This window comes from Loxodonta africana, chromosome 4 (genome assembly GCF_030014295.1).
Source record: "Loxodonta africana isolate mLoxAfr1 chromosome 4, mLoxAfr1.hap2, whole genome shotgun sequence".
NCBI classification, from domain to species: domain Eukaryota; kingdom Metazoa; phylum Chordata; class Mammalia; order Proboscidea; family Elephantidae; genus Loxodonta; species Loxodonta africana.
The window spans coordinates 190,359,058-190,384,629 of NC_087345.1; the positions used below are offsets into that span (position 1 = coordinate 190,359,058).

At 41.9% G+C, this 25,572-nt stretch overlaps 1 protein-coding gene across 14 annotated transcripts in view; it reads left to right on the forward strand.

The window, feature by feature from the left end:
- NRP1 (neuropilin 1) overlaps window positions 1-25,572 on the forward strand; it is a 188,466-nt gene that overhangs the window by 153,309 nt on the left and 9,585 nt on the right. For 4 of the 14 annotated variants that reach the window (XM_064285103.1, XM_023539786.2, XM_023539792.2 and 1 more), the window contains 5 exons: window positions 3,219-3,323; window positions 11,396-11,455; window positions 17,350-17,487; window positions 22,224-22,498; window positions 23,213-23,309. In XM_064285103.1, coding sequence (XP_064141173.1) covers window positions 3,219-3,323; window positions 11,396-11,455; window positions 17,350-17,487; window positions 22,224-22,498; window positions 23,213-23,309 — 675 coding nt within the window. The remainder of the gene's footprint in view (window positions 1-3,218; window positions 3,324-11,395; window positions 11,456-17,349; window positions 17,488-22,223; window positions 22,499-23,212; window positions 23,310-25,572) is intronic. The other 10 variants (XM_023539787.2, XM_003420718.4, XM_023539794.2 and 7 more) reach the window with 6 other exon arrangements.

The window sequence follows — 25,572 nt, forward strand, 5'->3', positions numbered from 1 at the left end:
TTCTAGTTCTCTAGTTTGTTTGTTTGTTTTTTCCTTTTTCATGCATTTATACCCCTTTGGTGCTGTTACAAATTGCCACCTTTTCCCCCTGGATGACCATCTCCTCTAGCATACACCATGAATCAGGGCCTTTAGCATCACATTCTTTTCTCAAATGTTTGCTTAACTCCCCTCAGATTCGGGGATTTTTCTCTTCTGACTTTTTTAATGTTTAGAGATCTATTTCTGATTCGAGTTTGCATCTGCGGTGTTGACTACCATTGGCATACTAGTAGGAAGTAGCATTGGACAGGCTGGGACACGAAGACAGCATCTTGGATGATTTTTTTAGCTGCTGCAAAGAGACAAAACTTTACCTGCAATAATGTATATAAAAGTGCTGTTTAAGGGTATGACTGCATCAGCTTAGGTTAACATCAAAGACAAATTCAGTTCCCATGCTGACCTCAGGATTCCATTCTCCTCTACAGTTTTTAACACGTGATGAATGAGATACATGCTAGAAAAGATGCTATAATGGTTGCTTATTGTACCGTTTATTGAGTTCATGCATTGTAATTCCCATCTGCCTTAGATTTGGGAATAAATGAATAACCCTATGCCAACTTTTCCATCCCCATTGAGGTCTTTCTCCCGGTTAGCTGAGAGAATGGCTATTGTTGGTACCCAGATGTTAATTAATAGAGCATATGCTCATCGTTGTTTTGAAGAATGCTTTTTAATATCACCTTCTCCTTGTGATTTCCAAAATTATTTGTGTTTTGAGCTACCCAAGTATGATTACATTCCTGAGGGCATCAAATGCCATAAAACTTTTCTTCTGCACTGTAGAATCTTAGGCTATAAATCACCGCACTACTAAATAATTCATAGCTACTTTTCTATGTGTTTATTTAAAGCCAGGCCACTATCTCCCATTCTTTATAGTGCCATTGTTTCCAGATTTGTAGTCATGTCCTGGACCTCTGAGTTAACTAACTGCTATCAGCACAGACCAAGAAGTCTTCTCTGCCAGGGCTTTGGCAAGGATGCCAAGAAAAAGAAGGGATAGACAGGCTGAACCAACTGCAGACACATTCATTCAATTTACTAAGAAACACAGGCATCTGGAAAAGGGAGTCTGCTGCTATGATGCAGGTCTTAAGCCTAGATTCTGGAAAGACACTCTGATTTAGGAGGTGGAGTGAATGGATGGTTGAAAAGACTGAGCCTGGTGGCAGTTTGCCAGTGTAAACTCTGTAGTGAGGTAGAAATTGTTGGTGAAGTGACTTGCCTGCAGATGTTTCCAAGGACTCGCAAAAGTGAGGAAGTCGCCCCCAAGCCATTTGAGAAACCAACATCCGGGAAAGGAGTGTCAAAGTTTTTAGCACAGTTGGTGAAAGGGTACGTTTCTTTTCCCCTCAATCAATTAACAGGCCCTTAATAAATATCTTCTCTGGGCCATGTTCTTTGAGAGGCACCTAGAGGAAAGATCAGGAGTAGCTCCACCTTCATGAGTTTTCCCCTTGTTGTAAGCTAGCAAGTATATTTAAGAAACAGTTGGAGAACCACAGAAGCTAAAATATTTTCAAGTAGCAAAATTGGGAAGCAAAATCATTCACTTTCTAATTTCTTCTGTTCAGCTTAGGCGCCACTAAGGGTCACTTCCAAGGTGGAACCCCCTCTTTATAAATAGCATAAGGAATGCAGAAAAAGCAGCAGATAAACCAAAACCAAACCAGTTACCATCAAGTCCATTCCAACTCATGGCAAGATTGTTCAAAACACTCGAAAGTGGCACATTATCAAGAACAAGGACAGCTTAGAGAACACAGCTACCTGGACTGCCAGAAAGGGTTCTATTGATTCAATGACATCACTGAGTAGAGCCCAGAATACACGTCTACATTTTATGAAGTCTGAACTCCATGCCAGGATTTTGCGTGCATTAACTATACTTGGTGATCTAGTTATTATCGGTGTGTGTATTTGGGCAGTTAAGGATGTTGGAGGAAGCTGAAACTTAGATACTTGCCTACATTTGTCATAACCCTGCTCTTTACTTAATTGCAATAATAACTAGTATCAGACTTTTATTGAGAAAGTGGCAGTAACCAGAAAATTCCTACTGTCCAGAAACTGTAAAAGAACAGGCCCCCACTCCCGACATCTTGTCTGGCTCTCCAACATCAAGAGAAATGTACATTATCTCAAGTCTTGTAAAGTGATATGTAATGCCAAAAACTGTAAAATATTAAACAGATTGCAAAAATGAAAAACAGGTTAAAAAAAAAATGACTGAACTAAATGTAAAGGACTTCAAAAGCAGTCTTTGATTAATGTTGGCTACCTTTCAACTACAAATTCAAAAATATGGGAATACCTGCCAACAGTGGAATGCAATCCTATGGGAGTCAAGGTAAAACGACCCCAGGATATCTGAGACAAATCCTCTCAGACACCTGCTCTGAATAGAGGAATTTTAGGTTGAGAAGCTTACTTAAAGGGAAATAGAGAGATGGAGTGACTCTAAAAAAGAACAATGTTGCACTAAATGAAAGGGGCTCCAATTTGGAGAAATAATATTATTAATAATATATTTTTAGAAAAACTGAGTAAGTACTAAGGATATAAAAAAATTCGTAGCAAGTGAGTTCTCTAGCACCTTGAAAATGAAAGGAAAGATGGTGCAAGCAAAATCTCTATCATCAAAGTTCTCAACTCCAAAAAATAAAATAAAAACTATTGTCAAGTCAATTCCAACTCCTGGTGACCTATGTGTTTCAAAAAGTAGAACTGCACTCCATAGGGTTTTCAATGGCTGTGACCTTTTGGAAGTAAATTGCTAGGCCTTTCTTTCGAGGCGCCTCTGGGTGAGTTTGAACTGCCAGCCTTTCAGTTAGTGCCACCCAGGGATGACTCCTCAACTCCAGGGTCATGAATAAATAACCAGTGAGAATTCAAGAGCTTTCCAAAACACCAAAAAACGTTTATGTATGATGTATAAAATGTGAAGGCAGCCAACTCAGCAGATATGGATCAAATACCAAAACAAAACATCTCCTGATGCATTCTGCAAAATCCAAGTATATTTAGCCCCTGAAAGAAAGGCAAACCATGCTCCCGGCCTGCTTAGCAGAGATTGGAGTTTTCTGCAGAGGGATTAGCAGATTCAACAGCCAGAGGCCTGAGAATACATTTCTGAGGGGTGAAATAATAACCTTTGGATTTTGTTTCAGTACCTACAGCTGGACCGACCACTCCCAATGGGAACCCCATCGATGAATGTGATGACGACCAAGCCAACTGCCACAGTGGAACAGGTGATGACTTCCAACTCACAGGTGCAGAAACCATCTTCATCCCATTGCTGGGCCATTTTAGTTGACATCATATAGTGGGGACCAGCTGATGCCTGTCTGTGTTAGCCTAACTCCTCACGGCAGTGGGCCATCAAAGTTCTGAGAGAGCAGCCCCAGGGATAGAGGCAGCTTTGCCAGGACACATGCATCATCATTTCTTTCATGTCGTCCATGTAACAAATTGTTCTAAATATCCACAGCTATTTGAAACAATCATTTTAGCCATTTTCAGAGCCAATAGCTTAATTGAATAAGAATTTCTCCATGGTTGAAGTCTCTGGGTGGTGCAAAAGTTAAGCACTCAGCCTGACCCATACGTTGAAGGTTCAGATCTACCCAGAGATGTCTCAGAAGAAAAGGCCTGAAAAATCAACCACTGGAAATCCTATGGAGCACAGTTCTACTCTGACACACATGGGGTTGCCATGAGTCAAGGTCGAAGCCATGGCAACTGGTTAAATGTGCTAAACTGATCCTCATCTTCCCCTCTCACCCTGCCTCTTCAGCTCTCCCCTAACACATGCATTCATCAGACACAACCACACACTGGAATGTTTATTTTCCTGTTCTAACTAGGACAAAGTTATTTGAGTGGACCCTTTCTGCAACTAATTGATGAAACCAGGCTTATACCTGAAATGCAGCTTTTAAATGAGGATTTCACAAAGCGTTTTACATTTGAATTTACTAAGGCAGGTTAGTTGTTGAGTCACATCACCACCAGCTAGCATCTACATCAGAGATGGCGTGTGCCAAATATCTCACTAATCTGCCTAGAGTGTTACTCTGTGACATACTAAAACTCTGCAAGCTAGAAAATGACCTTCTCTTCCACTTGGAAAAGCAGAAGAAATATTAGGCAAGTGGGGAAATGGGATTACGCCATTTGGAAATTGGCCAAGGCACGAGGATTTTCACCCTATTGTCGCAAAAGCTTTTGTGGGGCCTTTACTGCTACCCAGGTCATTTGCAGTTTTATATAGAACCTGACTCTCGTTTTAAGAATCCCAAACCTCAGAGATTAAATATGAGCCCTTGGATGCAGGTCTGTATTTTTACCCAGTAGGGACTCAGAGAGCCAACAGAATTAATTTCCACGGGAAAACTGAAGTCGTTACCATGTAACTTCATGTTATTGTCTAAAGCGTTAGTGCAAAATCTTGAAAGACACTTCCCACAGTACATTTTCAATTACTTCAAAAGCTCTGCTCTGAAGAAGCAAGAGAGTTTTGCATTCTGAGATGGATAATGGGTTAAAAAAAAAAAAAAATCTAGCTCAGAAGTTTAGTACCTTGCCCTGGGTTTACATTTAAATCCCACCTTCCTAAAGCCGTCTCTCTCCAAATTTCCAGAATAATCATTTACATCTCCACGGCCAATAAATGTTACATTGCTGTGGGCTTTTGAATGCAAATCTGGTAGGTAAATGGCCACAAAGATCACTGTAATTAATGCAGAGGCATTTTCTGCATAAGGCATCAAGTTCAAGTTGAAAAACTCCATCTCCAATTCTGTAAAAAACAGAAAACTGTCCCAAGAACCAGGTCCTTTGAAACCTTCCTGGGGCTGCCTGTAAACACTCTGCTGCTAACCCCAGGCTTTTTGTGGACCCCATCAGGCATCTGTAGTGAAATGCCTCATGAGCAGGAGTGACTGCAGTAATCGCAGTATACGCTTTTCAAGTACAGTCTGGTGGAGGAGGTTCTTTTCTTCATAAATCCTGAAGTGGTCAGTTAATATTGATTAGAAACAAAGCCTCAGACCTACTCCTTATATCAGAACAACCAGCCTTCTCATTTGCGCATTAGCTCATGACTGAATCAATTGAAACTGAAGACTTTGAACGAAATAGGGCAAGTATGTTAGCCTGGAGCAAATTGTGTATGGCAAGGAGTTACAAACCACAGAAAATGGGTCATTTATAGTGGAAACACTGACAAGCCTGTGGAAGTACAAGGTTTGACTTTATCTAGAGTGTTTAAAAAAGTACATTCTAATTTTTTTTTTTTTTACATATTTAAAAAAAAAAAAAGCCGTTATCCTCTAGTTGATTTCCAACTCATGGCGACCCCATGTGTGTCAGAGTAGAACTGTGCTCCACAGGGTTTTCAATGGCTAGTTTTTAGGAAGCAGATCACCAGCTTTTCTTCCTTTTACCTATTTAAAAAAAAATAGTGCTATCGAGTTTACCTATTACCATAGCAAAAATCATAATTAATAATAAGTTATTTTCTCAGGCCAGTACATTTGTCTCAATATTTCTATGTTGCTGCTGTTGTTGAGTGCTGTTGAGTCTATTCCAATGCATGGTGACCCCATGTGACAGAGTAGAACTGCCCCATAGGCTTTTCTAGGCTGTAATCTTTATAGAAGCAGATTTCCAGGTCTTTCTCCCGAAGGGCCACTGGGTAGGTTCCAACCACCCACCCTGCAGTTAGCAGCCATTGCAGCGTCAGGGCTTTTTCAATAATTCTGTAAACACGTATGTATTTTAAGATCCTCTGGAGGTGTTGATAATGCCAACCAATGCCCGCATGAAGTAGGGGTGATTTTAGAAGGCATTATCATGGTTCTTATTCATTTATTGCATGAAGGGCAATTTGTCCTTTTAAAAAAACAAAACGAACCTGATTTTGGTTTATGAAGCAATGTGTTATCCTGTTCTGAAAAAGGATGCGTTGTTGTTATGTGCCATCGAGTCACTCCGACTCATAGCAACCCTACAGGACAGAGTAGAACTGCCCCATACAGTTTCCAAGGAGCACCTGGCAGATTCGAACTGCCGACCCTTTGGTTAGCAGCCGTGGCACTTAACCACCATGTCACTAGGGTTTCCAAAAGGGCTGTGCTCCTATGTAAATGTAAGGAGCAAAAGCTTCACCTAACCCAGGTGCATCTTTCCATCTAAATACTGTGCTCATTATTGCTCACACAGAACCGCATCCTCCCTGCTAACTCCGTCACAGGCTTTACTGTTCGAGCGGCAAACTTTGGCTCTGCAGTGTAAGGAAACCAAACCAAGAGCATTCTCACTTTAACCCTGACTGGTGGCAACACGGAAATTGGGTTCAATGCTCTCTTCAGCATTTTTTTGTGTTTTTTGTTTGTTTGTTCTTTAACACAGATGGTGTTGATTTAATTTCTCCTCCTGGGGTGACCTATTTGTACATAGAAAGGGAGAAGGATTGTAGCGAAATGTTCATTACTTACAAAGAACAACTCTGAATTCCAGATGAACCGCACCAAATGCATGGAAATTAGGAGAGATTTTGCACTTCTATACTTGCTTGCCAAGGTGAAAATTCAACACTGAAGTTAATCATTTGCAAATGCCTTTGAAGTCTTGGATAATACAATTGGCTTCAAAGGTACCAGAAGGCCGAATATCACTTTGGAGCTGTGTGTACCCAGCAGCGGAATTTGGCTCCCAACCTCTAACAAAAACTGATAATGCATATCGGTTTTAAAAAGTGAATTTTCACCTTGAGCCTTTCTCCTGTAAGGCCATGGGGGACAGAATGCTAATATATTCTGGCCTCCCTCCAATTCTGCCATTATAGATTCACCTTCTTAACCCATAATATATATAATTCCTTCTTTCTGGTGCCTGCCTCACTGAGGCCAGGCACATATGTGGCCACTCAGCCAGCATATTTACTGGGACAGCGAGTGTAACGTGACTTGATGCTGCAGCTGATGAGCTCATAAAATCCTAAGATCATTCCAAGGGCATGAGTTTTACAGCTTTCTCATTCGTGCTCTGGATTTGTAGCATGATTTCTCATCTGTGGGAGCTGCAAGTATAAGACTAGGGCCTGGCCAGGATAAAGATAATCACAAATCTTTATCGAATGATGCTGTTGCAAGGTACCCGATCACAACACCTTAGAACAATCTCAAAATTTCCATGATAGTCTTGGGCCCACCGCCTACCCTGAGTCAGCTCAGTACATTATCTCTTGGGGTAACAGATTACCTTAGCCCGTGAGCTGCGTCATAGACACACATAAGGAGAAATGGCTTTCTCAAGCACCTAAGTAATAAGTATCAAATGATAGTTTCCCAAATTCAGCAGATTGTAAAACTCAGCTAAAAGCTTTCAAAATATAGATTTCAAGGCTCACGCTTAGAAATTCTGATTCTTTGTTAGGTCTGATGGAGATAAGTGGATAGGCAGATAGTTCAATCGACAAACAGATAGATAGCTGTCATCCAGTCGACTCCAACTCACAGTGCCCTTATGTACATACAACAGAACAAAACAATGCCCAGTCCTGTGTCACCCTCACCTGACAAAAAAATCAAAACACCTAGATGCCAGTCCTGGCTCTGTCACTTAGCCCAGTGACCTTAGACAAGTGATTTGCTGATCTACAGTTTGAGTGCCTTCTTTTTAATGATAGTGATAACCTCCATCCCACCTTCCTCATGGAGCTGCGGTGTACATGAGACAGAAGGTATATAAAGATGCTTTAAAACATGTTGTAGCTGGGTTTTTTGGTTGCAAGGAACATAAACACACTCAGATTATATCAGATAGTAGGCAGTTTACAGCAAGGTTACCAAAGGAAAGTTTTTAAAAGGTGGCAAGTGTGTGATAATGCATATCGGTTTTAAAAAGCAAATTTTCACCTTGAGTCTTTCTTCTATAAGGCCACCGGGAACAGAATGCTAATGTGTTCTTAGCCAAAATCTTAGCCAAAAGTATAGGCTAATCAGAAAACTAGGGGGTGGCAAACTCTGTAGCAAGAGCTTGCCAGTCTTTTCTGAGTGCTTCCAATAACACTACATCTATTCCTCTGTCTCTTTCTCTCAGGGGGACTCTCTGCTCTTACTTCCAACTAACCGACCCCTAAATCTATGGTTCAAACACCCTATAGATTGTTGCTGTTGACCTAATGGGCAAAGCTCTTGCTCCAGGTTTCTTGGTAGGAAGCCAGCCAACCAAGAGTTGGTTGTTCTTAGGTGGAAGGTGCTTTCCTGGTCCAGTCAGTAGTGGCCATGGTGATGGTGTCATGAGGAACAAAAACACCCACTTATTCCTATGCCCAAGGCTGTTGCTTTAGCAGGGATTGTTGGATGAAGGTTTCTCTTAGAAAGAGACTGTGGGTCAGCTGGTCCTCCCAGTGAGACAGGCCCTTCTTCAGTATATCTGACCCAAAAAAAAACCCAGTCGCATACAGAAATGTTAGGTGGCATTATTATCAGGAACAGAATTCAAAGCTTTAAACTAAAAAAGATAAGACAACTTTAGGCTCTGCCCAGCAGGATGAGGGATGGTCAGGGTGGGAACAGGGATCAGTCAGTCTAAACTAGCAGTATCCAGACTGTAACAAGGTAAGGTCTTTATACCGTAGGGTCTCCTCAGGCTTACAGAAAACACTCATTCAGATAGAACGCGATGCAGGGAACTGGTTACATAAGTGTTGGAAGAAGGAATCTAGGGATTAGCCACAGTAGGACACCACCCCACCACTAGGCTGAAGGGACAAAAGGAGCAGGAAGTGTGGAAAAATCCCAGGGACTAGGGTTACCCTGTGGAAGCCTGCCCAGCAGCCACTGAAATCGTGAAGGAAGCAGCTGATACCCAAGATGCCACCGGATGGGGCCATAACCAGAAATAACCTGCTTTTTCCTTTTGCCCTCCAAACTCCTCCCATCAGCCAAATACATCGGGAAGCCAGTGACACAGAAACATCAGCCCTCCCTGTGACACGGAGATCAGGGAAGGGCAAGAAATGGATCTGAGGGCAAACAGGCCCAGGACCAGCTCTGTGTCTTGTCATTAATTGAGCCGAATCTCCAGTGTATTTAGGGGTGGCCAAGAGAGTCAGCATTGCTGTAAAGTAGACTGAGTACAAGCTTTGGAATGGCTTTGAGTCTCAGCTCTGTTATTCCATTTTACTTGGGATGGATTACTTAACCCTTCCAAACCTCAACTTCTTATTCTGCAACAGGATGGTTTTGATTCAGTTCCGGGAACGTAAAGATTCAGTATAAGGAACATAAAGGTTTCAGTATAATGTCTAGACCTGGAAGATGCATAATTGTTACGGTGATGATGGTGGTGGTGGCGGAAGTGCTGGAGACTGTGGTTGTCCTCGAGCTATCTTTCCTTTTTGCATCCTCAACAGCTTGTCTTAGCAGGTTTTTCCAAACTGATCCAAAACACAGGCATTGTGGGGCTTCTAAGTACCCTTAGCAATACCAAGGTGTCTGAGGCTAAAAAGTCAGTGAGTAAAATGCCATAGAGGTTTCTACATCTCATCAAACAAAATTACAAGGTGCTTTACATGTATAAAATCCTTCCCTGCGTAGACAGTAACAATAGTAACCACAATATTAAACATTTAAGAAAGAGTACAAAGGGTAAGTAGCTAAGTGGGACTGTATCTTTGAAATTGCAAATATATTTGAGCAGACCAGCAGGCATTCTTAGGGGAATTGTAATAAAGATTTATGTGACTATGATTTTGAACAAGCGACTCATCCGTTTTAACAGACGGGAACTTAGTAGATAGTTTAACAGAAAGAGTTTGGGTGGATTAACCAAATTTTGGGAAAGCGCTGACACTAATTGCCATTATCTGGAGTGTCAGAATTTAAAATGCTGTCTTTTTTTTCCCAGCTAAATCTCCTTGTACTTTATAAGTAAATGCCCTGGGTGCAGAAGACTTGGTGTTTTTGTCTCTCTTTTCTGATGTTGCTATGACTTTTAAAAAGATTTTTAATCCATCAAATAAAAAAATACATATTGTGCAATACATACTGTACATAAAAGAAAGTGTGCACAATTTCCGACATATTCAGGCCCGTAATTGCGGCTATTGTGCCAATCCATCTCACCCAAGGGTCTCCCACACCCTGGTCGGCCCTCTGCTTCACCAGGCATGTTGTCCTGCTGCAGCAAGTGACCCCTCCTGATGAAATATCTCAAAGAAGCAGAGTTGAACAATGTTCTGTTGTGATCCCTAAGGTTTTTATTGGCTAGTTTTTGGAGGCAGATCACCAGGCCTTTCTTGCTGGCCATCTACCTCCAAGTTTGGAAGCTCCACTGAAACCTTTCTACCACGGTGACCTCGCTGGTATTTGAAATGCTGGCGGCATAGCTTCCAGCGTCATAGCAACATGGAAGGCACCACATTACAACAAACTGACGGGCGATGGTGAATCCACAATTTCAACAAGCACTCAGGGGATTTTTATGATTGGGCATGTTTGAGAGCACCACTTTAAAGCAGAATAACGATAAGAGTGGAAAATGGAAGAGCTAAAACATAGATGAATAGAGGGTAAGGCAAAGTCTCGCTCGACTCAGTTAGCACATGTCGCCTGACTGGGAATTCCAAAATGTGCCCACACTGATTGAAAGTTCAGTGTTCAACTGGCCTTTTGTTCAGTCTTGCAGTTCCTTGGGGTGATGAAGAAATATTTCTTCCCTTCCCCTTTTCCTGCTGCTTCCTGCAGCTTCTCCAGACCACATACTGGGCGGAATATTTGTCCTTGGGAAAAATAAACAACTATAGCAGTGCTTTAAAAAAAAAAAAAAAAAGGAGGAGCCACTCTCACTCACATTAAAAGTTCAGTTGTAAAATAGATTGTGGGGTCTAGCCTCGCAATTCCCCTGAAGACACATCTGAAACCTTGGAGAACTATTTGAAGCTTAGAGGTCTAGGTCAAGTTTAATGCCCCAGGCACCCAGGGCCTTCAGAGACCTTTGCTTTTTGCTATTACAGTTGTACACCAGGCTTAGGCAGGGAACCACTGAATGCCCTTGTAACAAATTCTCAAACTCCGGCTGCTGCCTGGATGCATTAGAAGAAACTTGTTGGGTTAAAAAAAAAAAAAAAAAAGCAATGGTTAGTTTGAATTTGTTACTTGTGGAGAATAAAATTTAAGTAAAATCATTACTACAGCTGGAATTAAAGGAAGAATTTCCTGTGGAAAATCTTTGCTTCTAACAGATGCATGTGGCATGCAAAGTGTCTGCGTTGCAAAGTATCTACTGTGCTTCCTTTTTCTCATTTTTGTCTGTTATTGTTTTTGTTTTTCAGGGGGTACCACTGTGCTGACCACAGAAAAGCCAACAGTATTAGACAGTACAATACAATCAGGTATCAAATTAAATATAAAATTTGGTCAATCCCACGCGTGCTCTCCCTCCAAAAAAAAAAAAAATACTGCATTGCTGCGCTTCTCGGTTTTCAGTTTCCCTGAACGGCCTAGAAGGAGAGATGCCACACAGCATCTGGTCTCCAAGCGTGAGCCATAAATATTTCTTGCCTTCCATCCACATGTATATGCAGCAGGGAGCGAGACTTCCTTCTCCATCAGTAATTGCCAAATGTGACAATCCCAGCTCACGATTGAAGGAGCTGAGTAACATACTTTGTTTAAACGCAGCGCGTCTAGGACATGGACTGTGTTTGCAAACTACAGGAGAAGGAAATCGCACAGGCAGCAGCCTTCCTATTTATTTTCATCACAATTCTGCACTGCCGAGACAGGCAAAGTTTGTCAGTTTTGCCTGCCACAGAGCTGGCAGTTTTACAAGAGCGTTTCCAGTGGGCGGGCCATGAAACGGGGTTCAGGGAACCATGGCTGGAATTGTCCACGGGGCGAGGAGCCTTCTCAGGAACGGCACCATCTCCTCCGTTTATTAATAGAAAAGCGTAGTGACTTTTAAAGTCCTTCATTTACTATTTAGCAGAGGCTCAAACCGAAAACCAAACCCACTGTTGTTGAGTGGATTTCGACTCACAGCAACCCTCTAGGGCAGGGTAGAACTAACTGCCCCATAGGGTTTCCAAGGCTGTAAATCTGTATGGAAGCAAGTAGACTGCCACATCTTTCTCCCCAGGAGCAGCAGGTGGTTTCGAACTGCCGACCTGTTGGTTAGCAGCCAAGCACTTAACCACCGCACCACCCGGGCTTCTTTGCCGGAGGCCAGCCACGGTTAAAGGGTGACCTCCCTCGCTCTCTTTTTTTGTTTTGTTGTTAGGATTCTGTGAAACTCCTCCCCACAGACACACATGAAGGGAAACAGTCAATCTAAGCAATCAGAGGTTTTAAATACTTTAATCATTAGAGAAAGGTGACCAGGTCAGTTGTCCTGCTTTTCCCATTTCCTTTCCTGAAGCCTTGGCCTCCACAGACATTTATTATTGGGGCATGTGGTGTATATCAATGTTTCCTCAACAGCATGACACTACCCAGCTAGGCTGAAAGTAGAAAGGATGGCTCTAATTAGTGTGCTTCCTTAAAGGACTCTGTTACTGTTGACCTGATTAAACTGCAAAACAAACTTCTCTTCAGCTGAACTTAACCCCGAGTTTCTCCGTGGTGTACTCAGGTTGACACAATTCCTGCCACCACTAAGCTTAAAAAAAAAAAAAAACCCTAAATGCCAAAAAATAAAATAGAAGATCACCTAAATCCTGAAAACCCTATGGTCCTACACAAACCTTTCTGAGTTGTAAAAGGTGGCCTTCAGAGGTTGTATCCCTGTCATGAGTGAATGTGCAGTGGTGGTACAGCGGCCGAACGCTCGCCTTCCATGAGGGAGATGGGGGTTTCATGTACCTCACGGGCAGCCGCCATATTGCTATGATGCTGAACAGATTTCAGTGCAGCTTCCAGGCTGAGACAGACTAGGAAGAAAGGCTTGGTGACCTATTTCTGAAAATCAGCCAGTGAAAGCCCTACGGCCACAACAGTCTGATCTGCAGCTGATCGTGGGGATGGAACAGGACCCAGCAGTGTTTCATTCTATTGCGCATGGGGAAGCCATAAGTCAGGGACCAACTCCGTGGCAGCAACCAACAACCTTTTGAGTGGAGCCCTGCCTTAAGCTGCCTATATTCCCTGGTAGTTCTCTGCCCTCAGTGTGTTTTATGTGGAGAAAGGATAGTAACCCCCAGCTGGCTTTCTACAACCCCTTGTAATAGGGGAAAAGGGTGAGATGAATAAATGAAGTAACAAATAGTTTACCTCTTGGTTGAGCTTCTTTTCTTGCCAGAGAGTTACTTAAAGCCACTGTGAAGTTGCCAACTAACTTATTTTATCTCATCTTTCCTCCTTCCTATTAAAAGAAATAGAGATCATTAAAAAAAAAAAAAGGGAAGAACGGCTGTGGAAAAAATGGAAAGCTATAGATTCTGGATAGTTCTCCCCTGAGTGTTGGGCAGAACAGGAATGACATTTTAACATACTTGATTTGGGCATGAGCTCAAGGCCATTAACCTGATGGCCTCAGAGAGGAACTTCGGGGCCAGGTGGCCCTCTCATAGGGTCTACTGCGGCCAGGGCAGGTATACAAATCATGAACCAGTAAGACCCATTTCCACCACCATCTGAACAAATCCAGTTCAAACCACATGGCTTACTGAATTTCACAGTCAGCACTGAGTCCTTTACAAATCGACTTGGTTTCCGAACAGTTTTTCCGTTGTCTGAGTCATGAATCTGGGCTCCAAGCCTTCGATTATGGGCATTGGTTTGTCTGGCCTTCTCTGGAGAAGCTCTCTTCACACTGTCGTCTCCCAGCTAGGCCAGTTCCCAGGCCTCGCTTGAGGACCCGAGCGGACGTGGAGTTCGAAGGCCAGGTCCAAAAAAAAAAAAACCAAGCAAACAAACCAGTTGCAGTGGAGTCGAATCCAACTCAGGGCACCTCCATGTGCGTCAGAGGAGAGCTGCCATCCGCAGGGCTTTCAGGGCTGATTCTTCAGAAGTTGATTGTCAGGCCTTTCTTCCGAGGTCCCTCTGGGTGGACTTGAACCTCCAGTCTTCTGGTTAGCAGTGACCGTGTTGACCTTTTGCACAGTTAGATATACCTAATTGATACTTTATAGTCCACACTACTCTGCAGGTTTCAGATTCTTTAGGCATCTTTACCAGCAGCAGCACATGAGACTCCCAGACCTTCATCATAATCCAATTTTGCTGAGGCCACAAAGAGTTAAACAGTCTTTAGATTTCATATAACAAACTCAGTGGGTATATAATATTCGTATACTGTCTAGGTTGTAATCAGATGCATAAAAGTCTATTAATGCTCTGCCAGCAACTGATGAGAACCCTGCATATTTGATACAGTTTCCCTCGTAAGGCCTCTTAACTCACTGATGGCCTTCAGACATTACTGTGGCCGCTCAGGGTGTGTTCATGACCTGTGATTACATGGGCCTCAGCATCTCCATTTGATTGAACTGAGAAACCAGCCTACGAGTAAGGGAGTCCACATACTCAGAAGTTTTGAATACCAGATTTAAAAATTAAATCCTTGTGCGTATACAGTGTTAATGATTCCACCTCGATCCGGATAGGTTCCACGCGCACAGCTGGTTCTTGCTCATAGAGACTATAAATTTGTTTTAAGTTCAGAATATTGTTTCCTGCTATTTTTAAGAGTCGAGAAGGAATTTAACCAGATTATTCCCGTTGAACTTAATGAGAGCCGTGCAGCTGTAGGGCCTACGTAATATTGTGAAGATTTAAAGGTCAATAGCCCTGTACATTTCTTTCATTTGTTTGTTTCTACACTTTTTTTTTTCTACTCCTTCTTTTCTTTCTTACTTTTTTCTTTCCTTTTGTATGTTTAATTGCCTCTCAAGCCAGGCTAGAGCTTTCAATGTCAAACCACTTACTCCAAACCCCTCCCCCACAAAATGCATTTTTTTAAGCATTTCTTTTAAATAAATGAGTTGCCGTAAATTATATGTTTGGGGACAAAAAGACAAAAGGGTGGCACGAATCAGAAAGCTGGGGCAGTCAGCCTTGTTAAATTCGTCGGACTCAGAAGGACGTTGTGAGGCTGACTGCTATTCACTGCAGCCAGGAGAAGTGCCTGGAACATCCCTTCAAGCAAAGCCATCCCATGTCCTGGTCATTATGAAAACATCCAAGTTCATTTAAGATATCATCAGGATATTAATAGCCAAAATAATGGACTATGTAGTTTTCACTACTACAATAAAAAACAAGAAAACCAAACCCATTGCTGTTGAGTTGATTTCAACTCATAGTAACTACTACAATAAATATAAGCTATTAAGAGATAACCAGAAGTATGTGCGCTGTAATGGCTTATTGCCCTCCTGCATGTGCATGTCTCATAACTATATTTAAGGAGAAAAGACAAAACCACACACACATTAACATTTCCCAATATTAGCATTTTCTAAGGAGATTATGCAACAATTCATTCCAGTGTCTTGGGAGGGTGACATCCAAGGTCACTCAACCATTCAGCCAGTGTTTAGCTGGCTGCACTTCATCTGCATGATTCAATTTTTCTGTGAAAAAGTGTGTAAATTTTGGAACGAGTTTCTCATGCCTTAAGAAGTCTTATTTCATGGTTACGATAGACTAGGCATAATATATATCCCTCCGATGACACTATAGCTGTGAAATATAGCCCTTTCCCACTAACTGAAAGTGCTCATATTATATACGTCATCTGGCTTAGGAGTTTACTTTCCCAAACCAACCGTGTCCTCCCTTGGAGAGGTCACGTTGTCACTGGAGAGGAGAATTCATCCAGCTCCATTTTGACAATTCACATGGTGCGTTCCTACCAGAATTTGACGTTAGCACTCAGAGAGAAGTCCTTGGAAACTAAGCATGAAAAGAAGAGCATCCTTCTCTATTTAATATATATTTCCATTAAAATTTCAAACACCATTGTTAAAGGTGGGGAGGAGCAACAGAGGTGGGGTTCAGAGGAGAAAGCAAACTACTCTGTGCCAAACACTTGAACAAAGTTAAAGGAAAGCCAAAACAAGATAGGATCTCGGCCTGACCCTAATCCAGTATATAATACCAGACTTCCCTTACTGTGCACGGGGCTTGTTTTGAGGTTTATTTTGAAGTTCAATTGGCAAGACACCCTACGTGCCTTTCTTCTTTCTGTTTCAATGCTGCCATCTTGTGGATCACCTAAACTCGATGAGAAGCAATGACCCTCTTTGATTAAAGAAACCTGCTGTTTCATTTTATATTGGGGGGTGGGGGAGAAGGTGTCCAAGCGAGTGGGACATCCAGAAAATGAGAATTTTACCTTTAGAATCATTTTTTTTCATTAGCTTTTCACCAAAAGAATTCCCAATGTTGAGGATTTTGGTTTTCCCATGCTTTAAAAAGTCAAGCTATTTCCAAACAAAGTGGTTGAGTAACAACTAGGGCTATGGTTTAAGAAAACACCATAGTCAAATAGCACCTAGCAGAACACATAAGAAGACTCATTCCTGGAAATCCATTCTTGCTTTCGTTTCAGATTCCAAAGGACACATTTGAAACATTAAAAAAAAAAAAAAAAAAAGGAAAGCTATGTAAATGTGTGTGGCTTTAACACGACCTTTCACTGAGATTTTAAGTGGGGCCAACAATTTACAAGCAAATTTTAAAATTCATGAAAAAAGCGTATACTTAAAATAATTGATCTGATGTAAAGCACAGAAGGAAAACAAAATCTTCAAGAGAATGCTGCAGAGATTTCTACCCCAGCACCCTAGACCCAGAAGCATAGATGGTGGTGAGAATGCAGAGAGCCTCCATGATGAGACTCAAAGCCAACTCACATTTCTAGACTTTTGAGGTTCAGGGGTCAATCTCTAATTAAGATTCTTTTCCTTGGTAGATACCGATTTATATGATTCATCCTCAAGAATAGAGTATCTTTCATATTAAATATGCTGGAAATATGGAGAGGCAGATGTAATATACATGCTCTTGAAAGTAACCTTCCTGAAAATTTTATGAAAAATCAATTTGACAGGGAGTCTGTAATCTTTTTAAAGCTGGATTTAAAAGAAAATGACTATATGTAATTTTGCAAACATTTTGACATCTCCATGCATCTTTCAAGTTTCCAGGTAATCCTGAATTTTGTGGCTTTCCCAGAATCTTTAAACAGAAGTTTTATGAATGGTGACTTCCATGCAATAATTAAAGGCTTTTCTGACCCTCAGTGATTCAATTTGTCTCTGTTTTTCCCTTCCACCCACTGAAGAGTTTCCAACATATGGATTTAACTGTGAATTTGGCTGGGGCTCTCACAAGACATTCTGTCACTGGGAACATGACAATCACGTGCAACTGAAATGGAGTGTGTTGACCAGCAAAACCGGCCCAATCCAGGATCATACAGGTAATGGGGAGCTCACAGTGGACCTTGCTTTCTTTGCAAATTATCTTTAAATCAGATAAAGTTCTCTTGGGGAGGGTTTACTGGTACCTGTGATTTCGGGGGAGGTTAGGAAAATCCTACAGAGCAGTCACGCATGCTTTTATTTTCTGGAGTTAACAAGGTCTCTTTTCAAGTCTCTGGGTGGCACAAATGTTTAAGTGCTCAACTACTAGCCAAAGGGTTGGCTGTCGGAACCCATCCAGAAGCGCCCTGAAAGACAGTCCTGGTGATCTGCTTCGAAAGATTACAGCCTTGAAACCCCAATGGAGCAGTTCTACTCTGCACATGGGGTTGCCATGAGTCAGAATCACCTTGACGGCAATTAACCACAACAACAAAAACTTTTCTCAGTTAGAGGTGTACTAAGGGCAAGTAGTCCAGTATGCTGATTTAATTTTCCACTGATTTGCCTCTCTGAAAAATAGCAAACTGGATTAGAATGTGCAAATCAGTAACTGTTTTATACTTCTTAACTTTTTATTATGGAAAATTTCCAACATATTCAAAAGGAAAAAAAAAACAGTGTAATAAACTCTATATGTACATAACCCAGCTTTAACAATTATAGAATCATGGGAAATCTTATTTTCTCTACGTCATCCCACATTTCCCAACTCTGAATTATTTTGAAGCAACTTCAGACATAGATAGATTGTCATCTCATTTATTGTTTCAGCTAAATAAGCAGTAAGTAAACGTAATGCTTGCTCCCTCTTGACCCTTGAAGTGGAGCAAGATGGGGTGGGATTCGTATGCTTTAGGAGAAGATTTTTAATCTAGGCCATTTCCTCCGAGCAAGTGGGAACCTTAGCACACCCCACTTCACAACTCATTTCACCTCCTGCCTTACTTCTCTTTGCCTTACTTCCCTTCTAAGATTTAACTTCATTTTCTAAAGCTGGTGGAGGTGCTGGAAGGGAGGGCTGGGGAACAGGAGGGTGCTGACAACCATTGGCAGTGAACTGTCTTATGCATCCCAATGCTATTTTCCTCCTAGTCATTTTATCACCTAACTTGAGATGTGGTATAAAGACCCAGCAAAACACACACCACACACACATACAACAAACATCTAAACCACAAATGGCTACCCTACTCAGTGATACTTTCGGTGCAAAGCTTACTCAAAGAGTGGCTTCCCAAAAGATACCCCAGAGGAGCATTGACTGATACTAAGAAATCTCATTAAGCAAAGTTCTCCCCAAGCTGGTATTTGGGATGAGTGGGTCAGTGGGTTGATGGATGGGCAGAGGCTACTTCATGCCTTTCTCATTTTGTTGTTCACTTTTTTTCCCAGCAAATATAACCATTAAGTAGGTTGAATAGGCCTCCTTCCACCACGGCTACCTCCTTGCCTAATGAGAATGACAAGGAAATTGGATAAAATTGGACGCCTTCAATTCTGAGACACTTTCAATGGAATCTTAAGACAAGCAGTTTTAGAAAACTTAAAATACTTTGACTGTAAATGGCACTGTACATATAAATGGCATCAAATTAACTAAATGCAATTAGCTGAGATGAAGGCAGTAATGGTGGAAAAATTGATGCAAAGTGAAGCAAAAATGGCTCAGTAGGATCTGACATTCAAAGGAGGTTAAAAGCTATGTTAGCCAGAGACAAAAGCTGAAAGGCTTACAGAAGTAAAGTGCTAATTGAGAAAATGAAGACAGAGTTCCTGACCCAGAACTCTGATAAAACCCCTGAAAGGGAAAATATCAGTGCTTTATGTGTTGGGGTATCGGAAAAGTGGGGCTTGTCTTAAATTAACAGCTGAAAAGAGCTGTCCTCCCTTAAGAAAGACTTGCCCCTTTTGTTCTCCCAGACACCCGGTTTTACTCAGCTATCACAGCTGGTCTGTCCTTTCTAGAAATAGCCTCCTGTAGCCAGAGTGAAAAATAATCGGACTGTGAGAGAGATGGGCAAGCCAAACATCTTAAAGGCAGGAACTCTTTAATGCTCAGGGACTCTAGATGAAAAGAGCCCACACACAACACCAACAGACACACACACACACACACACGATGACATTACCTGTTATATATCACTTGTTTATATTTGAAGAAACTTTGCAAATTAGATATTGAGGGGTTTTATTTCTTTTTTAATTAATTAACTCTACCCAGGTAAAATATTTTGCTGCCCAATTTTGAACATATTTAAAGGTGTTCTGCATTTGACCCCTAAGAATGAAGCTGTGTACCTCCTTACAAAAGAGTCCTGAAATCCAGCGTCTTTGTCCATTGAGCTCAGCTTACTTGAGTAGACCTATTACATGGCTGCTGTATTGGGCACTGGCAATGTAGATATAAAGGAGGTTTCCCTTCTCTTAAGGAGCTCACAGTTTGGTTGTGGGTGGGAAACCATTACAAAGCAGTGGGTTTGAGAGCCTCCAGTACAGAGGTGAGAATGATGGTAAAAGATAAGAAAGGAGGTGTCTTCGATGGTAAAAGATACGAAAGGAGGTGTCTTCATTTCCTAGGGCTGCCGTGGTAATGCACCACAAATGGTAACATAAAGCAACCAAAATGTATTCCCTCACAGTTCTAGAGGCTGAAGTTTGAAATCAAGGTGTCAGCAGGGCCATGCTGTCTCTGAAGGTTCTAGGGGAGGATCCTTCCTTGCCTTTTCCTAGCTTCTAGTGCTTTCTGGCAATCTTTGGCGTTTTCAGTCTCTGCCTCCGTCTTTGCATGGGCAGTTTCCCTCTGTGTCTCTTCTCCTTTTCTAGAAGGACCCCACTCAGGTGAGATTAAGACCCGCCTACTCTACTATGACCTCATGTTGACTGAGAACACCTTCAAAGACCCTATTCCCAAACAAGGCCACATTTGTAAGCACCAGAATAAGGACAACATATCTTTTTGGGGAACACAATTCAACCCATGACAGGAGGCCTCAGAGAAACAGAGCAAGTAGTTCTGTCTTAGACACAGTCTAAGCTGGGGCTTGAATGAACTGAAGGAATAGCATGTGAAAGTCATAGTGGAGGTGTTATGTTTTAGAGGTTTGCAAATGGTGTGACTGGATAGGTTCCCCCATGGGAAGCATCTAGATGCATGGTAGTAGACGTTAGGCTTTGGTTGCTGTGTGAAGGAGTGTGGGCAGGCTGGGGCTGGTGAGGACCCACTGAAGAACTGTGAGCAGAGGAGTGACATAAGCAAAGTTTTAGAAGCCCACAATGGCAGCAGGGCGGAGGCCATGAGACCTTTCTCAGGCAACCTTCTTCCCTATTTCCATGTCTATTTTTCATCCCCTTTACCACGTAGTCTCTGATTATCCTAAATAAACTGCAAGGGCTCAATAAATGTGTTTCCACTCTGCAGCCTCTCCAACGTCATTCTTTTCCCATAAGGTTAGGAGGGACAGAAGCAAGATAGGTGCACTTTTTTAACCTGTCTGTCTTGGTGGGCTGAAACCCTACTCATCTCAGTGAAATGGCACTGTCACACAGACGAGTGACCCATACTTGGTAAATTTGGGGTAAAACAAACCCAGAAGTGACTGAGTCTGCTCAGTCAAAAGCGGACACTTCACAAAGTCAACATAGAACATACTGCTGGGGCTGTGACTTATTTCAACTATTCTTTTATTATCCCACTCATTGGTTTATTTAAGAGTGTTCTGTTGGGTTCTCATGGCAGCAGTCAGGTAAATGAAAAGCTGCCCACCAACATATCTCAACTCCACATGGACACTGGTGACATAGACAAGCAGATACGAGGACATGCCCACATATGCACACTGAAAACATATCTCACAAACATGCTAGCCTCTTGGGCGGCAAACAAAGCACACCTGCCACCCATTGAGGCCAGAGCCTCCGGTTCACGCTTACATCAGGTGAGGCATTAGAGGAGCTGATTTCTATTTGTAGCGCAAACAGTGAAACAAGAGTTGTGTGCTTAGACCAGGTGATGGCAGGAGGGAACATTCCCACGGGGGATAATTAACAGAAAAGCCAAGCAAGTCCTAGCAGCTCAGCAAATGTCTACGTTGCCAAAATGGCACATTCTAATGAGCCTCAGAAACACAACCTTGAACCAGAAACCCACATCAAACAGTAGTGAAGCTCGAAGTTGAGGATCAAGCTTTCAGGTGTTTAAGGAATTTATATGCCATCAAATAAACTAGGGAAAAAAATCATCTGGGTTTGGAAAAAAACAGTAATTGCTAGATTATTTTGCAAAACTACAGTTCTATTATTATCAAACAAATATAGTAACCAAAGTATCCTCAGAGGTTCTGCTGCTCTGATGATCAATAACAATACATGTCAATTAGTCCATTCCATGCTGGTGTTCAAATGGGTGGTGCTGAAGTGATCTGAAAGTTGCACAAAAATAGGTTTTCTTCACAGAGAAGTCATTGTCAGGCTGCTCTTTGCTTTCAGTTGGCTTACAATGGTGCTAAGGCAGATCTGAGTCACGGCCTGAGCTCATATGACTGTGCGTTCTAAATAAGTAGTATAGAATTCATGCTGTTGTACCTTCCCTAATCAAATGTCCACCCAGAGAGGCTTAGAGTGAAGCCTTAGGTGCCAAAGAGGTTTCCCAACAACTCTGCTCCCTTTCCACTGTGTGTTTGGGTTCTCGGGTGCTCAGCCTGGGAGAGAAGTTTTGATGAGTAGAACTTGAGAAACAAGCGACAAAGGAGTTGTAAACGTGGCCATTCTTCCTAACACAGTTTTTTTGCCACAGCAGGAGATGGCAACTTCATCTATTCCCAAGCTGATGAGAACCAGAAGGGCAAAGTGGCTCGTCTGGTGAGCCCTGTGGTTTATTCCCAGAACTCAGCCCACTGCCTGACCTTCTGGTACCACATGTCTGGTTCCCATGTTGGCACACTGAGGGTCAAGCTACGCTACCAGAAGCCAGAGGAATATGACCAGTTGGTCTGGATGGCTATTGGGCACCAAGGAGATCACTGGAAGGAGGGACGTGTTTTGCTTCACAAGTCTCTGAAGCTCTATCAGGTATGACCCCTTACCTAGGCTGGAGAGGGCCAGTTGCTTCAGGAACACTGGAGTAATATTTTGGAAGTTACACAAATGTGAGGGAGCCTAGGTAGTGCGAGCAGTTTGCAATCTGCTGCTAACCTAAAGGTTGGTTGATCAAACCCTCCCAGAGGCTTCATGGAAGAAAAGGCCTGGCAATCTGCTTCTGTAAAGGTTACAGCCAAGAAAATCCTATGAAGCAGTTGTACTCTGTAACATAGGAGGTCACCGCAAGTCGGGGGCCAACTCAACGGCCGCTAAAAACAACAACTGTGCAAATGTGATGGGGGAATTATTTCAAAAATTATTTCAGTTGCTTTGTAAACCTGAGATATGATTGCCGCGATGGTAATCTCAGTAGCATATTCCAGTCTCCTAGATTACAGGAAAAGAAGCCATTTGCTGAGAAAGGGAAAATGCTATTTTACAATCTATTGCTGGGTTGTCACAATGGATCATGCCTTTTATTTGCGGCTTTTCCCAGCTTTACATTATGTATTATAAAAAGAGAGTCTGAGGAGACGCTTTATGCCATCACCAGGCAGCAAATATTGATTGATGTGCGAAGTGTGTGCTTATGTGAAATCTCGGGAATTTCATTTTTGTGCCATATCTGGAACTGGACAAGCATTTGTAAACACTGCTATTTGGGACTCACATTTAAACATTGTGAAAATGATCTCATTTTGTTAGGTGATTTTTGAGGGCGAAATCGGAAAAGGAAACCTTGGCGGGATTGCAGTTGATGACATTAGTATTAACAACCACATTTCACAAGAGGACTGTGCAAGTAAGTCTGAGCTGCTGTTGACACCAGTGAAGCCGTTGGCCGGAGCGAGAGACTTGCCATGTGACGGCCTTTGTCTTGCTCATTTGGGCCTGGAATTTCGATGTTGGCTCTAGGCGCACCGTATGAAAAGCACGTTCTAATGCAACAGGGCATAAAATCGGGTCAAGTTACCTTTAGTCACCCCATCACCTAACCTACCTAGTTCATTAATTGTCTGGTTGGTACCTGCAAAACTACATAAATAAAGTGGAATCCAAAGATCATAGCAAAGAAGAAAGGCTCACCGCTATGTATATGGCTATATATGCCGTACCAGAAATTTTGATGGAAAGTGGTAAGCTCAAACATCTGGATAATTTCAAGCACCTGAATGTATAAACAAAACAGAAGGCCTTTGATAACTTTGATTGCAGTGAATTTAATGAAGGTTACGTTGCTAGTGAATCACAGAAGCCATAATTCCCTGTTTTATTATAAGTGCATAGACATTGCTGACTCCAAAAATAGTTGAAATGATTCAAAATAGCAAATGGAATCCAGAGACTTTGCCTCATACCTTCAGAGTTGGTCCTTATTGGTCTGGTACTGTATAGATCAAAGTCTGACATAAAAAACCAATTCATATTCCCTAGTTCTTGTTATATAATTCTTGTTATATAATTAGAAGTAGCATCACTAATGGTGATACAATAGCACAGTAATTAGTCTTCAGCTCCATTGGCTACATTTAAACTTTCGTTATATATCATTATATAAAAAAAAACAGGACGTTAATTATAACAAAATGGGATAAGCCTATTGGGCAAATTTAAGACAAATGGAGCCTATTGGCTATAATGAATTTTGGGTCATTTCAGCCACTTACAAAGCTCTTATGATACAGTGTATTGAACGTACGCAGTCCCTAAAGTAGCAATAGTTTGATAGAGTCAGCTGAAGAAATTGGGAGCCAAAAATGTAGTGAGCGAAAGCCTGTTTCTTTGTACTGTATAAGGAAATCTGTTTAATGATACATGACTTACAAAATTTTCACCCAAAGCTGTAAGGCTCAATTTTTCAGTTGCAACTATTTACGAATCACCCACATCCAAGCCTGCAAAGCTGTTAAAATATATATTTCATGTATTTGCACTATATGTAATACCGCTGCACTCCTATTGAAAGGTGAGAGCAATGTGGCCATGGTTTTGGAATGTCAGCACAAGCGCCACAAACTAAAACAAATAAAACTCAATTGCGTTCAATAGATTTAACTGACCACATACTATCTGCAAAGCAGCATGCCAGGTGCCACAGGGACTGCAGAGATGGCTAAGAGAGTTCTGTGAGCGCACGTTTTTTGCTTAACTGATCTTCTTAGCTGTAACTGCTGCTTCCCCATTGTTCTGGCAACAATTGGGGCTCCAGTAAAACACTGTATTTATGTTGCTGTACCAATCAAAAGATGCTTAAGGTAATCATATTTATCAATTCATTAGATATGTTCTGGAGTACTTACCTATGAATTATATGAAATTAAACCAGTTAAAAACCCATTGCCGTTGAGTCAATTCTGATTAATAGCGCCCATAGTGGTCAAGTGCTTCAACTGCTAACCCAAAGGTCAGCAGTTCGAATCCACCAGGCGCCCCCTTGGAAACTCTGTGGGGCAGTTCTAGTCTGTCCTATAGGGTCGCTGTAAGTCGGAATTGACTCAATGGCAAGGGTTTTTTTGTGTGTGTTTGTTTGTTTTTTATAGGACAGAGTAGAACTGCCCCTTACGGTTTTCAAGGAGTCAGCCTTTTGGTTAGCAGCCAACCTATTCATCACACCACCACCAGGGCTTCTATATGAGATTACCAAATCTTTATTAGTCATTCATTCATTCATACACCAAATACTTATTGAAGCACCTATTATGTGCTAGACACTGTTCTAAATGCTGGAGATGTAGTCGTGAACAACGTACTAAAAAATCCCTGGCCTCTACTCGGTACCATAGGGATACTGTGACTCTACTCCTCCCGTAGCCTTTTTTTTTTTTTTTGGCAAGACACAGGATTCAGTCTCTTACCTCAAAGAGCTGACATACTGTTTGGGAACCCAAACTAACACCCAACAAACTTAGGGAGCAGTTGTCTACAAAGTACAAGATGGTAGCCATATGTACAATTCCACTTCTGTTCCTTCTTTTCACCAGATTTCTCCCACACTCTAGATGTCCAAACCGGTCTGTCCATTCTTCTTTTCTCCTAAAACACACTCTGCTAACAGCTACCTGGAT